This window comes from Myotis yumanensis, unplaced genomic scaffold, assembly GCF_028538775.1.
Source record: "Myotis yumanensis isolate MYYU_CA2020_CCGP unplaced genomic scaffold, mMyoYum1.0.hap1 SCAF_3, whole genome shotgun sequence".
Taxonomy (NCBI): Eukaryota; Metazoa; Chordata; class Mammalia; order Chiroptera; family Vespertilionidae; genus Myotis; species Myotis yumanensis.
Genome location: NW_027223754.1, coordinates 116,039,254 through 116,054,980, shown reverse-complemented (window position 1 = coordinate 116,054,980; position 15,727 = coordinate 116,039,254). Strand labels below are relative to the sequence as shown.

Sequence of the window (15,727 nt, the reverse complement as noted above, 5' to 3'; positions counted from 1 at the left end):
CTGTAGAGAGACGGAGAAAGGAGAAGAGAGAAAAGGAGAGGAGAGGAGAGGAGAGGAGAGGAGAGGAGAGAGAGGAGGTGTAGCCAGATGGAGATGGTGAGATTGTTTGACTTACAAATTTTGTGGTGTTTGAGGTCACTGCATGATGTTCAAATAAAAATAAAAATCTACTCATCATTTAGAAATGTGGGACACTGGGAAAACACATTGAGGAGTAAAAGAGGAAAGACGTAGAGCAATGGATCAGTTCACAGGAAAGAAAAAGAGGAATAAAAGGCCTGGCCTGGATCCTATAAGCAGCTTTATAAGCAGAGTTGTTGGGAAAACTAAAAGTTAGTGTTAAAAGTGCCAGCCCAGAAGGCAGAGATTAAATATAATCTCATTCATTCAAAAGATGACTGTAACAGGTGGGTATTAACAGTCCAGTATAAAGGTGAGAAAATATTCAACACGAGGGAAACTATGTAAGACTTCCGGAGCTGTAGGAGGGATGTGTGTGGACTTGCACCCTGGAGAGGGCTGGAGTGGCCAGTGAGGAGAGCAACAATGGACGCATGTCCCAGACACCCTCTCAGTCCTCATGGGACAGGTGTTATTAGCATCATCTCCATTTTAAAGATGTGAACACTGAGGCTCAGGACTGAGCATGATGTAAGCGTCCAGGTCAGGGCTGACTGCTGGACACTGACTTGGTCTCTGTTGGAACCTGTTCATCAGACTCAGACGAGGGCTTGCATAATGATTTGGAATGATGCAGGCGGTGAAAAATACAGACCTGGCGGAACATCAGGCCATCCATCATGTTATTCTCACTCAAGGACAACCTTTAAACACGTGGTCTCCATAAATCAAGATACACAACATCATTCAAGCCTCTAGTGCAGCGGTTCTCAACCTGTGGGTCGCGACCCTTTGGGGGTCGAACGACCCTTTCACAGGGATTGCCTAAGACCATTGGAAAACACATGTATTATTACATATTGTTTTGTGATTAATCACTATGCTTTAATTATGTTCAATTTGTAACAATGAAATTGGGGGTCACTGTTGTGCCCAGATTTCAAGATTCCCAAGAAACCACATCAGGGAGCCAATTCGATGCAAAAGCATAAGAATCTGTATTCAAGCTAGCTTGGGCTCCCCATCCACCAGGCTCACCGACATCAAGGCAAACCAAATGGCTGAGCGAGGCCAACCCCGCCCAGAGACCGGTTATTTAGGGGGGGTTGGAGTAAGGGAGGAGAAAGGACTGTGCTTTGCCGATTGGCCAGGCACAAGTCGATGTCCCGTTCCTGGGTGTGGCTAGCAGAGTCTTAGACTTCCGTGAAGAAGCTCCTTGCCCAACACGTGGCCAAGGTAAGATGGAGGACGTAGCCCTTACCCTGGGGGAAGGTGGAGGGCGTAGCCTTTACCCTGGGGCAAGGTGGAGGGCCTAGCCCTCGCCCTTTCAGTCACCACCACACGAGGAACTGTATTAAAGGGTCGCGGCATTAGGAAGGTTGAGAACCACTGCAGTCTAGTGCTTTTCAAATTTTAATGTCGTCAAACCACCGGGCGATCTCTCTGATTCAAGTAGATGGGAGGTGTTTCTAATGATGCTGGGGGTCCACAGATCCCACGTTGAGCAGCAAGGCCCGAAGGAAGGGGTTCCCAAACCTTTCTGCAGTGGAGTCACCCAGGGAGTTTCTGAAGTGCTGGTGCTGGTCTCCCACCACCAGAAATTGTAATTGAATTGGTCCGGGGTTAGGAGTTTTAAAAGATCTCCATGTGCTTCTAGCCTGCAGCCAAGTTTAGGAAGCACTGTGCCGGGGCTTACCGAGGCAGCATGGTGATTGCAGGCAAGGCAATGAATCCATAAAGAGGACAAACTGGTCACGTGGTGAGGACAGAATAGTTTACATTTTTCAAGGTTAGTGCTTTGAATAGGGTGGTGGCGGATGGGAAACACGTCGCATTTGATCCGTGCCGCACAGTCTGTTGAGAACCAGATGGAGGAGCAGGAGGGACGCAGCCCGCGAGGGGCTTTCCGGGCACGCGCGAACCGGGCGCCCGCGGGGGCGGAGCCTGCTGCCTCCGCGCCTGCGCCCCAGTCCCGCCCCTCGGGGCTGGGAAGGTGCCGCCCTCCCGGAAGTGCGCCCAGGCCGGCGGAGGTTCGCCGGGAGCCGCGGGCGCTTGGCCGGGCGTGCGCCGCGCCCTCCGTTCCCGCACGTGGCTCGGCACGTGGCTGAGCGCCCGGCCCTGAGCGCCCTGGAGCCGCCGGCATCGGTCGCCGCGGCGGTTTCATCCCTGACCATCGCCAACGCGTTCGTCAGGGCCGGCGAGAGCCCCGCCCCGCCGCTCCCCGCGCTTCCGAGGAGGTTCATCTGCTCCTTCCCGGATTGCAGCGCCAGTTACAACAAGGCCTGGAAGTTAGACGCGCACCTGTGCAAGCACACGGGGGAGGTAAAGGGTCCGAAGGCGGGGCCCGCGGGACCGGGCGTGCAGGCCCGGGGACTGGTGACATGGCCCGCCGGGTGGACCCGCTCGCGGGGGCGCTGGCCTGGCTTTGCCAGACGCGTTCAGCGCTGGCACGTGGTCCGCAGAAGCGAGTCAACCCCGCCTTGGGTTAGGGAAGGAGCTGAGGAGGTAGACAAGACGTTCCAGCACCCAGGTATCCTTGCCGTGGGCTCCGGGGTTTGCAGAGCAAACTTTCCCCTTCTTTCACCCTGAGCCTTGGCCAATCACCACCTCCCGGTCATCTGTAAAGACTGCACGGCTCATTCCGCAGGCACCTGCCGTAAGCACCTCTCTCCCAGAACTTGTGGACGATAATCTGCAAGCACTGGAGGTTTAGCAAGCAGCGTGCAGTCATTCTTTCAAAACACAGTACCAGCCTGGCCTTGGAGAGAGAGAGCAGTGAACAAAACAGGCAAGGCTTCCGTGGTCACCGGCCGTATGCTTTAAGCAGGACGGACAGATAAAGGAATAGGTAGGCGTGAGATGCAGTGAGTCGAGGGCTGCTGGAGGGTGCTTAGGAAAGGCCTCTTGTCTTGACTGGGAAGGAAAGGATCCAGCCATGCAGCCAGTTCAGGGGATAACAGTCTCGGCCAAGAAAACTGCAGGGAGAGCCTGTGGTGCTGGGGGGAGGCAGGCCAGTGTTATTGGGTGGGACCCTACAAGAGAAGCCCTGAGAACCAGGATCATTTGTAGGCCAGGGTACAGATGGGTTTGGAGTGTGGGTTTTACTTGGAGGGCAATGGGACTATGTATTTTGGAGGAAGACAGTTGAAGGAAGTGGGGCTCATGGAGGCCAAGGAATCTGCCCAATTTCCTAGTTTTTGGCAGAGCCTGGCTTCGCACTGCCTCCACTAAAGGCCCTTAATTTCTTAAGTTAGAGGCCTGCAGTCACTGCCTTTGCTTCTAGCAACTGCCGAACTTGGGGGCCACTCCTCTAATGACATCCATTCTCCTTACCATCTCCAGCATTTAAAGGCTGACCATTTCCTTCTTGGGACCTTCTCCTCCAGTCCTCTTCCTCGGACCCTTTTCACTGGCTTGGCAGGCCTACCAGTGACTGGGTTCACTCGTAACATTCATGATCCTTTGTCCCCTGATCTTCCTCTTACCCATCCTATCCCTCCATATCTGAGCGGTACAACCAGTATGTCCAAATTAGACTTTACCTTTAATTTAAGACGTGTGTCATATTTTGGCTATTGGGACCACCAGCTTCCTTCATACAGGAAAACTTGAAGTTATCTTTGTTGTCCCACATCTCACACGTTAATTTGACAAATACTGATTGAGCCTAATCCATGACAGTTTTGCAAAGTTCTGTGGATCTGTTCCTTAGCACAGACACTGGGCTTGTCCAGAATTAGCCAGAACCTGCACATTCTTCTTCCCTAGCCTTTGGATGGGCATACACATGCTGTGGTGGAGATCTGTGTACATAGGCCATGCTAATAGGCAAGTAATCTTAAGAGGGGGTTGCACTTAAAGCCAGGTGTCAGGTTAGGAGCAGATTAACCAACTGTGAGGGCTGCCCGCTTATTGCATATGCTATTTGTAGAGCAAGGTCTTCTGCAGTGACTTTGTTGAGAAGTTGTAACATTGATGTGTAACTTCATGCAGGACAACCTTGTCTGACTTGTTGTAGCAGCTGCTCAATACTTAGTGAAAACCATCTGTGGAGACAGAGCCCATGGCCTTGCCTACTAGACATTTGAGGCCTTTAAATAATACTGGAGTTACTAATGTGGGCAGAATTGACACATTTTTTTTTCTTTCCTTCCTGCTAGAGACCATTTGTTTGTGACCATGAAGGGTGTGGCAAAGCCTTCGTCAGGGACTACCACCTGACCCGCCATGCCCTGCTTCACACTGGAGAAAAGCCCTTTGTGTAAGTAGAGAACTGGGTTGAAGCTCTGAAATGGTTGTGTGGTACATTGACCTGGTAAGAAAACTGATTGTTACCTCAAGATCAAGAGAATGTGAAGCTTCATTTGCATCTCCTGACATAAGAGGAGACCAAGTTTTAAATGTGTGGAATGGAATAGGGGTTTTGTGGGTAATTTGTGTTAATAACTTCAGGAACAAGTTAATCTGAAGTTCTCTTGCATTTGCATCCTCTCATCTCCTTTAAAGTGTCCACTAAATGGGAAATCAAACATGAAACACACCCAGTTTAGACCAGATGGAAAATGATTGCTTGGCAGGTTACTGACTCTCCATTGTCAGGGTCTTTCTGAATTGATACGCTGCTGGGATAAGAGGTAAAAGCATGAAGAAGTCGAGCTTTTAAGAGTTTATCTTGTATTTCTTTGGGTTAAGCCTCTGCATACCAGTTTTAAATTTTATTCCTCTTGGAGTTGCTGTTTATTTATCTGAAAGGGTGAAGATACAGTTTTTCTTTTATTATTTTTTATTATTATTTTTTAAAAATATATTTTATTGATTTTTTACAGAGAGGAAGGGGGAGAGACAGAGAGCTAGAAACACGATGAGAGAGAAACATCGATCAGCCGCCTCCTGCACATCTTCCACTGGGGATGTGCCCGCAACCCAGGTACATGCCCTTGACCGGAATCGAACCCGGGACCCTTCAGTCCGCAGGCCGACGTTCCATCCACTGAGCCAAACCGGTTTTGGCGGCAGTTTTTCTTTTAAATCCATACTTCTGTAAGCAATGGTCCTCAAATTTAGGGTGCATCAGAATCACTTGGAGGCTCTTAAAACAGCTCAAACCCCACCCCAGAGCATCTTATTCAGTAGGTCTAGGGTGGGGCCTGAGAATTTGCATTTCTTGCAAGTTCCTGGGTGATATTGATACTGCTGGTCAGGCAACCACACTTAGAACCATTAAACAGAATGTTCCAGGAAAACATTAAATTTTTCTTGGAAACAAAATAAAAAAATAAATCTGATTGCTGTTCAGAACTATGTGTTGGAGACTATAAATCAGGAAATAGCTATATGGCAAGTTTTGCAGATGTTAGGATTTAAGATCATAATTTTGTTCTATGAGACAGTTCCCGGAGCAGTAGAGTTTTCTGATGACCTGAGTTGATTTCTATTAGTTCTAAGCTGATGAATGCGAAGGGTCCCATGTCTCACTAAGGTCCACACAGTCTGAAGAAAGTGAGCTGTGACACAAGACAGCCTTCACTGTTGTGTTCCTTGTGGAAGGCCATCTCCTCTCCCTCTGACAGCGCACCAGCCAGAGGGAAAGAGGCAAAGTGCTGAGGACAGCAAATGCTGTTTCAGTCCCTGTTCAAGCATACAGTGTCCTCAAAATCAATGACACTAGTTGAAGCTTATTATTTAAAAATGTAGTTTAACTACACCAGCAAAGAGTAACTAAGGTGATTTGGAAAATAGGGCTGGAATATAGTCTTTGTCCTAGAAGTTTCACTTTGGTGAATTTAGTCTACAAATACACTTGTTCCTATGTTGAAGGCATGTACACGGTCATGTGCAGCATTATTAATAGTAGCAAAGCATTGGAATCAACCCATGTGCCCATCAGGAGGGTTAAAGTGTGTCACCATAGTGGAATACTATACAGCTAGAAAAATTAATGCAGATGTTCTCTATGAAACTAGGGAAATCTCTAAGGTATATTAAGTGAAAAGCCAAGCAAATAAAGGGTTACTTTTTTGTGTATAAAAAGGGAGGGGAGTAGACAGGAAGAACCTATAGTTATATTTGCTTGTATAAGAAACGCTGAAAGTTACATAAAACTAAAAATGTCACTTGCCTTGGGAGTCCGTGGAGAATACTGGGTGAGTAGGGGCAGGGGTAGAAGGAAACATTATGTATCCGGTCCCACTGTTACATACAATGAAAGGAAAAAATGGGTCTGGGTACAGATGCACAGGAAGAATGAGAAAAGTGAGGATTATTCCTCCTGGAACAATGTGATATCTTCCAGCTTTCCCTCTAGCCCAGACCACTCTCTCGTTAGTTCCAGGTCCCCATAGCCAGCTGCTGGCTGGACAGTGTTATTTACCTGTCTTTGTGGTTTCTTAAATTCACTAAGTCCATTCTGTGCTTGGCTTTCTCTTTGGCCTTCTCCTCCCTTGTTCTTGTTAGGTGGCATCACTGTCTATCCAGTGATTCACAGCAAAGATAAGGCAACTCCTCTGGACGCCTCGTTCTGCTCTCCTCTCCAGCACATAGGTCATCAGGCCCTGTTCCCGATCCCTCAAGTCCCTCTCTCCTGCTCCAGCTGCCACTATCTTATTTCAGGCCCTACTCCTCACTGGCATCACTGGCCCTCTCTCACATCAGCCTCCAGGTTGCTTTCCTTCTTAAAATAGTGCAGTGGTTTTTAAGCACTGCTTACATAATGAAGTCCAGGTTCTTAGTACAGTGGGGCCTTGACTTACGAGTTTAATTCGTTCCATGACGGAGCTCGTAATTTAAATTACTTGTATGTCAAATCAACAGTGAACGAGTGAGACACGTGATGCTGGGCTGATGTTGTGGCGTTCACTGTGACGTTCGCTGCACCAACTAGCGGTGGGGTATCTGAAGCTGGCTCTAACCCGAATTTTAGCTTGCAACTCAAAGCAAAAAATCAGCCGAGAGACGGCTCGTATCTCAAAAAACTCATTAGTCGGGACACTCGTAAGTCAAGGCCCCACTGTATGTCATATAAATGGTCTTTGTGATTTGGCCATTTTGGGCTTATCTTGACTCATTTGCTTGAGTTTCAGACATGAAATTATGATCCAGCTATGCTTAACTGACCAGCAGCCTCCTCCTGTTTACCCTGCTAACTTTGTCAGTGTCTTCAGTGGCCCTGTGCCTGCTATTTGGCTCTTGTCAGAATTTTTCCTGCCCTATCCTGCCCCACACCTGTGTTAGGTTAGATGCCTGGGTCAGGCTTAAAGTCAAGAATGACAGAAAACCCAGCACTATAGAGGCTTAAACAAAATAGTTTCTTTTTCTCTTGCATAACTGAAACGCACAGTGAACAGTCCCTGGATGATCTGTAATCATCAGGATCTGAGCCCCTTCTAACTCTCCACCATCCTCATCTTGGGGCTTCAGTGTCATGGTCCAAGATACCTGTTGGAGCTCCAGCTGTCACATAAGCATTGCAGCCACCAGGATGGAGGGAGGTGCAGAAGAGGTGTACCCCCTTTTTAGACACTTTGTGAGGTTTAAGCAACATGGACCAGAACTTAGCCTGGTGCCACCCCTAATTGCAAGGGATGCTGGAAAAAGCTCTCTTTATGTTGGCCATGTACCCAGCTGAAACTCAGCATTCTGTTCCTGAGGTCAAGAACACTTGTTGGAACTTTGAGTGGTTTCTGCCACAATGTGTGTTTCCGGTGGGCTTCTGGGCGGATCTCCCGTGGTCACTGCACAGTTAGTCTCTGTCCTTCTCCACCTGGCCCTGTGGATAGCACAGTGCTTCATATGAGTGTTATTCATTGTTTATCAGTGAATGATAGCTATGATTAGGGCTTATAAAGGAAGTCCTGCCTCATCCATCAGGCTGATGAAAACTCATCACAAACAGATCACATATTTTAAAAATACAACTTCACAAAGAATTTAAGTAATTCAAGGCCAAGATGCAGAAATGCTCGTTAAGAGAACTTGAGCAGCCTGGTGATATGCCACAGGGCATAACGGTGTATAGTTCTGTGTTATCTCTGAACTATAAGCTGAAATCAGTTTTTTGTTGTTTTTTGGGGGGGAAGTCTTTTTGGAAAGGCAGTTTACAGTGACAGTTCAAGCAAAATTTAGGTTATCACATTCTAGTCTGAGAAAAATTTGACTTAAACATCATTTAAGCCTAAACAGGGTCTGGGCCTTTGGAATTAGTGTTTTTCACCTCCCTCTGCCCAGTCTAAAAGGAGTCTGATGCCATGTGCTTAATTTCAGAAGCCTCGCATGAAGTTCATCTTGTTACATGATAATCACATCAAACCGGAGAGGTCTACATGGTGTGGTTTACACTTTGGAATTTGTTAAAGACTATTTTATATGATACTTTGGAATAATTAGCTTTTATGAAATCTTAAAATTTTCTTCCCTTGGTTAATATTTGGGTTTGCAATTTCTCACAGTTGTGCAGCTAGTGGCTGTGATCAAAAATTCAACACAAAATCAAACTTGAAGAAACATTTTGAACACAAACACAAAAATCAACAAAAACAATATGTGGTAAGTAAGAATGATATTCTATGCTTAAATTCTCTAAATATTTTTATGCTTATTGTCTGTTTCTGAAAGTTTCATCAACCAAATTTTGTCTGTTAAATATCTGGATTTAGCCCGCACATGCTATCATAATAATTGTTTTATTTTGAAAGCAAACATTATTGTGCTAATTAAAGTATATTATTGGTAGATTACCCCAAATGAGAAAATGTCTGTCTAAAGTTTCTTGACAAAGAATTTTACCGTAATTAAATGGGTGGAAGTAGCAAGTTTATAATCTACACAATATTTTTATCTTGAGTATTGTTATGAACTGTTCTTTGATTTTTTTCAAGACTAACAAACCTTTACTGAACAGTGCACTTTTGAAGGTTGTAAGAAGACCTTTAGGAAACATCAGCAGCTGAAAACCCATCAATGCCAGCATACCAATGAGCCACTGTTCAAGTAGGTACTCTACTGGGTGAAATCCACATGGCACATTTCAGGGGGGAATAAACTGAAATGTAAAGGTTGGGTACAAATGTTCTGAAACAGTTTATTAGTCAATATTTTTCTGTTACCATGTAGAGTGTACGCCCCTTTATATTTTGGGCTATGCCAAAAGCTCAATTTTGCTTGTTTCACTAAAAGAAATATTTAATATGTTTCAGAATACTTTGTGAGATTAGTACAATTGTGGTGAAGCTTGAAGAGAAGATTAATAAATGACTTATCTATTCAAATAGAGCCTGTTCAATAATATGACATGTCATTATGAAGACCCTAGCTATTCTTTTCCTAAAAAACAAAAGCAGTGTGGCTTAGCCTGCATTAGAGAGGGTTTCATGGGGAAGAGGAAAGAGTGACAGGAAACATTAGAATAGATGTGCCAGGGGCATTGAGGAATCCTGCCTGCCTGCACAGATGGTCACTCTTGAAGAGCATGGACTCTGGGCACTGCTGTGCTGGCGGAGGCTTCCTCTGCTCACACAGGCTGCCCTTTGCCTGGGAGCTGCTGCCGGCACAGTGCTTGCAGGTCTGCTGCTTCTGGTGCTGCTGGTGGCAGTAACGCCGAAATGGCATGTCCTTTACATTGCTCACCAGCGGCTGTGAAGCTACGGCCGTTTTCTTTTCACACCATTCCCATGCAGCACTGTTGGGAAAACTAGATAGAAACGATTTGGAATGGTTTAAATGTTGACCTAAGCCATCTTTTTTGTAACCATGAAAACACGAAGTATATTTTCAGAAGTATAAAGATAAAAGTGTTTAATTTGAGCCCCAACTGATTTGGCTTAGTGGATAAAGCATCAGCCTGCTGACTGAAGGGTCCTGGGTTTGATTCCAGTCAAGGGCACATGCCCGGGTTGCAGGCTTGATCGCCAGTAAGGGGTGTGCAGGAGGCAGCCAATCAATGATTCTCATCATTGATGTTTCTAGCTCTCTCTTCCTTTCCCTTCCTCACTGAAATAAATAAAAATTTTTTAAAGTGTTTAATTTGATCACATAAGCTAAAAAATGTAATGTGACATTTTTCTGTTTGTTTTGCTCCAAGTCTGGTCAGGTAATTTGAATTTTAACTATGAGAGGGTCTCATATTTATATGACTGGTTTGGTTGTGGGAAGAGACTTTGGTTGGAGAAATAGGACAAAATACTATTTACCCTAAGTGGAGTTCTCTGTGAAAACGGACTTGCTGATGCTTGCTGTCTCGTTAACCCAGGTGCACCCATGAAGGCTGCGGGAAACACTTTGCTTCACCCAGCAGGCTGAAGAGACACGGGAAGGTACATGAGGGTGCGTATGTGGTCCTTTGTAGTATTCACTTTACTAACACACCAACCATAGCGTGTATGTGCGTAAGTCTTTGAGTACTTGCTGCTTTCTACTCTATTCCATGATCCTACTGAGCAACTTAGAACTAGGCGGGGCACCATTCTGCTTGTTCAGGTTTTATACTCTTGACCAAAGAGGTGCTGTGTGCTGTGTCCATTCTTCCACTCCGCTGTCACTGTTCAAAGTCCATATTGTATTGTTCAGAACAAGTGCCTGGTTGTGCTGTCTTGTGATAGGCAGGTGCTCCAGCCAAGGCGTTGCTTCTTCATAGTGGTTTTTAACCCCTTCTGCTTACTTCCTGTGTCACTCTTCTCCTAGGAGCTCTCAAAGGGTTTAGAAAATAGTTTGGAGTTTTCTGAGCAATCAGATTGGAACTTTTTAAAAAAAGACTTGATTAAACTGACTACTTGACTCTATTATGTTTCCATATAGGATTTTTGATATCTATATTCCAACTTCCCAGGCCCTAGACTTTATGGGATTTTTTTTTTTTTTTTTTTAAACAAGAGAGTGATAGGCAGCCTCATTCTTTTGTTTCTATCTGTTATTTAGTTGGGTAAAACTCAGGGGAGCTGTTACACTGACTGATTAATCCAATTCTATTGCTTTCCGAAATGTCAGTTTTTGTTCATAGTATTTTTCTCTGGTTATTCTAGTTTATTTTCTTCCTTAGCTGTACCCTGCTTTTTTGCCATATGAAACTTACAAGATGGTAAGACTAGAGGAAGCTGGGGTGGGCATATAACTGCTGAGATCTAGTGTTGGTGTTTTGCCAAGGACAAAGGACCACCTTTTTTGCTGAGGAAAAAGAGAGGCTAGCATAAGGCAGGGAGGGTGGAGGGGCCATGAGCCACGGAGGTGGGGGGAACTAAAGCAGCTGGGCATCCATGTGCAGTAGAGTCTGCTTACTGAGAACATCAGGAAAGGGAAAGAAGTCTGCTAAGCTCATATCCTACATGAAGTACTCTAATGAAGTCAATGTTCTGCTAAGCTCATATGTCCATTCTTCCTTATGATAAGTCTGCTAAGCTCATATCCTACATGAAGTACCCTGATATGCAACTGTTTGGTTTCACTGTAAAATACAACCTCAGTTTTTACTGTCACCTCGTGAGACTAACAGAATAGAATACTATGGGGAGGTAGAAGAAACATTACATATGCATGTAGGTTTCCTTTTTAATTATGATTGATGTTTACACTGAATATTCATAAAAGGCAACACACCTATCTTTTTTTAATAGGCTATAAATGTCAAAAAGAATGTTCCTTTGTGGCAAAAACATGGACAGAGCTCCTGAAACATGTGAGAGAAACCCATAAAGGTAAGGCAGCCTGTCTGGTGTAGCTCAGCAGTTGAGCATCAGCCTATGCACCAGGAGGTCACTGGTTCCATTCCCGGTCAGGGCACATGCCCGGGTTTCGAAGCAAGCTCAATCCCCAGTAGGGGGCATGCAGGAGGCAGCCGATTGATGATGTTTCTCTCTTGTTGATGTTTCTATCTCTATCCCTCTTCCTTCCTCTCTCTCTAAAAATCAATAAGGAATAAAAGGGGGGGTAAGGTACACATGAATGGCTTGGTATAACCATTTACCCCTTTAGAACTGATTTAGTGCTTTTAAAGAGAGAAATATTAAATATGCACTTATAATAGATGTTTTGTGAGGAGCTATGCACTTCAGCTGTTTGACAAATGAGAATAGAGACCTATAATCCCAGGTTTAGGAAGAGCTATTCTGGGTCTCTCTGAGCTACTCTGCATATGTAGCATTTTAAAGGCTATGGCAAGTAAATCTGGGGACGTACTGGTGTTCTGTGGGACAGTTTGAGGAAGACTGCCTGGTATACTGAGGACAAGGAAGGAAACTGGTCTATTTAATTTTCTCCCTTTGCCCACAGCTACCTTGCTGAGACCCCTGCTTCTTGGCAAGAGTGACTATGTAATATAAGAACTTGGGAGACTTGAGACAAATATTTAAGCAATAAAAACTGGAGTTAGTTTCCTCTGAAATTTCTGACTTTTATGTAAAATCATAAGGTTTTAGGTATTGAATATGTTATATAATTGGATATTAATGTTTTCTATGTGATAATATCTGGGAAAATTAAAATTTTTTGTCTACTTTGCCAGAGAAAATAATATGTGAAGTATGCCAGAAAACATTTAAACGCAAAGATTATCTGAAGCAACATATGAAAACACATAACCCAGACAGGGATGTGTGTCGATGTCCAAGAGAAGGCTGTGGTAGAACCTATACAACTGTGTTCAATCTCCAGAGCCATATTCTCTCTTTTCATGAGGAAAGGCGTCCGTTTGTGTGTGAACACGCTGGCTGTGGCAAAACTTTTGCCATGAAAGTAAGTACTGACTCTCACAGGTGCAGTCCTTCCAGGGCGAGGCTTCTCGTCGGGTTCCTAGGAGCCCTGGGTTCCAGGATGGTGCCCCAGGGCCTGCAGTGGGAAGGCAGGTGAAGAGGCCTCCAAGACCTTCCATTCTTGCTTAACCGGAGTGGCTCTGAGCTAAAGTCTGCTGTACAGCCAGATCTGCCTTATGCCAAGTGGTTCTCATAGTGTGGCCCTGGCCTGGGAGTACTAACGTCACCTGGAAACTTGCAAAAAATGCCTATCCACATGCCCTACTCTAGACCTGCTGAATCAGAAACTTGGGGGTCAGGGGCCCAGGAATGCTTTTTAACAAACCCTCTAGGTCAGCAGTCGCCAACCGATGGTCCACAAACCACTGGTGGTCTGTTAGGTCCGAAAGGTTGGCGACTGCTGGTTTAAGGAAACCTTTGGAGCAGTGGTTGCCATCCGGTGATCTGCGGACCACTGGTGGTCTGTGAGGTCTGAAAGGTTGGCGACCGCTGATCTAGGGGATTCTCACGTGGGCTATATTTGTGAACCAGTGGCTTATGGTACCAAATGCTTATTCAAAGGAGTATGCTGATATTTTAGGTATCCTTTTAGGCTGCTAACACCTAGGAGCCACCCTTTTAGACCACAATCATGTAGGGATTGAGAAGGGAAGTGAGGGACTATAGAACTTGGGAATCTATCTAGTGTACATCTTTTTATGATTCTAGTAGGTTGGGAACATGACACTAAATGGAGGGGCCTGTGCGGTTTTGCAGACTCTCACTCCGGTTGGTGCACTTACAAGCACTTAAACCATGGATTACAATGAAGACTGAAGTGAGAAATGAGGCTGGTTCAGCATAGGTCTGAACCATTAGAACACAACTTGGAGCTGCTGGTGGTCGGCATTATCAGGAACAGCAAGACTTTGGCCAGATATTCCATTGGTTTGGGGATGCTGTGGACATAGCTTCAGTTAAACCAACTTCCTTTAGTTTGGAACTAGTTTTCCCCAACCTCTTACTTATGAAGAGCTAAGAAGCACAGGAGATCGAGATTATAAATTCCTAACCTGGGTTGTTAGAAGAGGCGGTGATCTCAGTCTAGGACTTGAGGAAGAATCCTCTTGTGGCCTCCTTGTAGGTAGAGGCCACACCCCTCAACAGAACAGAACAGAAAGAAGCTGACTGTTTAAATAATTCAGGAGTTTTCATGTTAATAAGTACCAAATGGCAATGTTTTAAAAATAGAACGTTTTCTTTCTTTCCTTGCAGCAGAGTCTCACTAGGCATGCTGTTGTGCATGACCCTGACAAAAAGAAAATGAAGCTCAAAGTAAGTTGAGACTTAGGCAAGCTGTTTCTAAAACATGAATTGCTGATTGAAGCCAGATGCAATCTATTTAGAATGTTTTTGACTCTCATACTGTGTGAGTCTGCACCACTATTGAAAGCAATTGGATGGATTTATTTTCTTATAAAGGAGTGTTGTGTACCTATCAGGGTGTACAACTATTGTAAAATTCAGGTAATTTTTATTTTGAATTCTTTTTCCTTGTTTCCAAAGGTAAAACAAGCTCGTGGAAAACGGAGTTTGTCCTCCCGTCTCAGTGGATACATTCCTCCTAAAGGGAAACAAGAACGCGGCTTATCTTTGCCTAAAACTGGAGAGTTGCTGAATTGCACTGAGGACAAAGTGCTCTCGACAGTTGCGGTACTTACCCTCAGCTAAGCATCCAATGTTCTCCACAGACCAGCCAGCTCAGTTACAGGCAGACCTTATTGGTGGTTCCAGACCACTGCAATAAAACATGTGCAATAAAGCAAGTTGAAATGCCTTTGCTTGTGGAGGAGGGTCTTGCCTTTGATTTGGGGGGAAAAATGCAACATCTGTAAAACACCGTAAAGTGAAGCACAATAAAACGAGGTATTCCTGTATTTTCTCTCAGAAGCACATTTTTCTTTAATCACTGTTGCAGAATATCTGATTTTTTGTCGTTTCCATTTTCTTTGTTTAAAGGGTTTCCTTCCTGGGTCTCTTGAGTTTGTCTATATGCAATTTCTTCCTTTTCGCTCAAATGACGAAGAACACATATTACAGCTTTTCCTCCTTTAACAGGTTGTGGCCTGGATGAGAAGGTAGCTATTCCAGGCATAGTCTGGAGGATTTGATTAAATAGCTCCTCCTAAGAAGGGAAAACAGCCAAAGTTTAACTTAAAACCAGTGTTTTGATTCTCTAATACCCAATTCTTGAATTGCTATTCAAGTGATTAGCTAAATCATGTCCAATTAAGCTGATTGAAACCTGTATAGTAACCAGGAAGTTATACAAACTCCATGTAACTAAACTAAGGCACTAAAGAAATCCCTACTCTGTTAATGCTCTGAGGGGCTACGTTTGGCCCCAAGCTATCTCTTCTTGCAAAACCAAGTATAAAGCGGTGCATTTGGGTTGTTAGCCCAGTGCAGTTTCCAGCACTTACTCACAGTCACTTGGGGCATTAGAAAAATACACTGGTTCTAGAGATCCTGGGTCAGTTGGTGGGGGATCTAGCTTAAGTGATTCTAACGTGGAATGAGGGCTGACCACCACTGGGCTGATGCTGCCTTTTAGCTGATAAGTTAACTAACTCTAACAGTGAAATACAGCCCTAGCCGATTTTGCTCAGTGGCTAGAGCATCAGCCTGCAGACCAAAGGGTCCCGGGTTTGATTCCAGGTTCGTGCAGGAGGCAACCAATCAATGTGTCTCTCTCACGTTGATGTTTCTCTTCCACTCTCCCTAAAAATCAATGGAAAAATATCCTTGGGTGAGGATTAACTAAAAAAGAAAGCAGAATAGATATGCCATAAACTTACCCTGGGATTGTAAACAGATACACACTTTCTTGAAGA

General features: G+C 44.7%; 2 protein-coding genes across 3 annotated transcripts in view; one reads left to right on the top strand and one right to left on the bottom strand.

The window, feature by feature from the left end:
- Window positions 1-646: 646 nt before the first annotated feature.
- GTF3A (general transcription factor IIIA) lies at window positions 647-14,770 on the top strand. Its single transcript, XM_070408752.1, has 10 exons — window positions 647-651; window positions 2,091-2,442; window positions 4,281-4,381; window positions 8,565-8,661; window positions 9,017-9,105; window positions 10,364-10,437; window positions 11,721-11,801; window positions 12,608-12,837; window positions 14,109-14,168; window positions 14,400-14,770. The coding sequence occupies exons 1-10, from the start codon at window positions 647-649 to the stop codon at window positions 14,562-14,564; spliced, it is 1,254 nt and encodes a 417-aa protein (XP_070264853.1). The 3' UTR covers window positions 14,565-14,770.
- Window positions 14,280-15,727, bottom strand: part of MTIF3 (mitochondrial translational initiation factor 3) — a 19,233-nt gene continuing 17,785 nt past the window's right edge. For both annotated transcript variants that reach the window (XM_070409425.1, XM_070409426.1), the window contains exon 4: window positions 14,280-15,018. In XM_070409425.1, the coding sequence (XP_070265526.1) occupies window positions 14,800-15,018 (219 nt within the window). In that variant the 3' untranslated portion in view covers window positions 14,280-14,799. The remainder of the gene's footprint in view (window positions 15,019-15,727) is intronic.

Bases quoted from the DNA above. Each gene is read 5' to 3' on its own strand.
- GTF3A (XM_070408752.1), top strand. The intron at 2,443-4,280 runs GTAAAGGGTCCG...CCTTCCTGCTAG, and splicing joins TGTGCAAGCACACGGGGGAG to AGACCATTTGTTTGTGACCA. The intron at 9,106-10,363 runs GTAGGTACTCTA...TCGTTAACCCAG, and splicing joins ACCAATGAGCCACTGTTCAA to GTGCACCCATGAAGGCTGCG.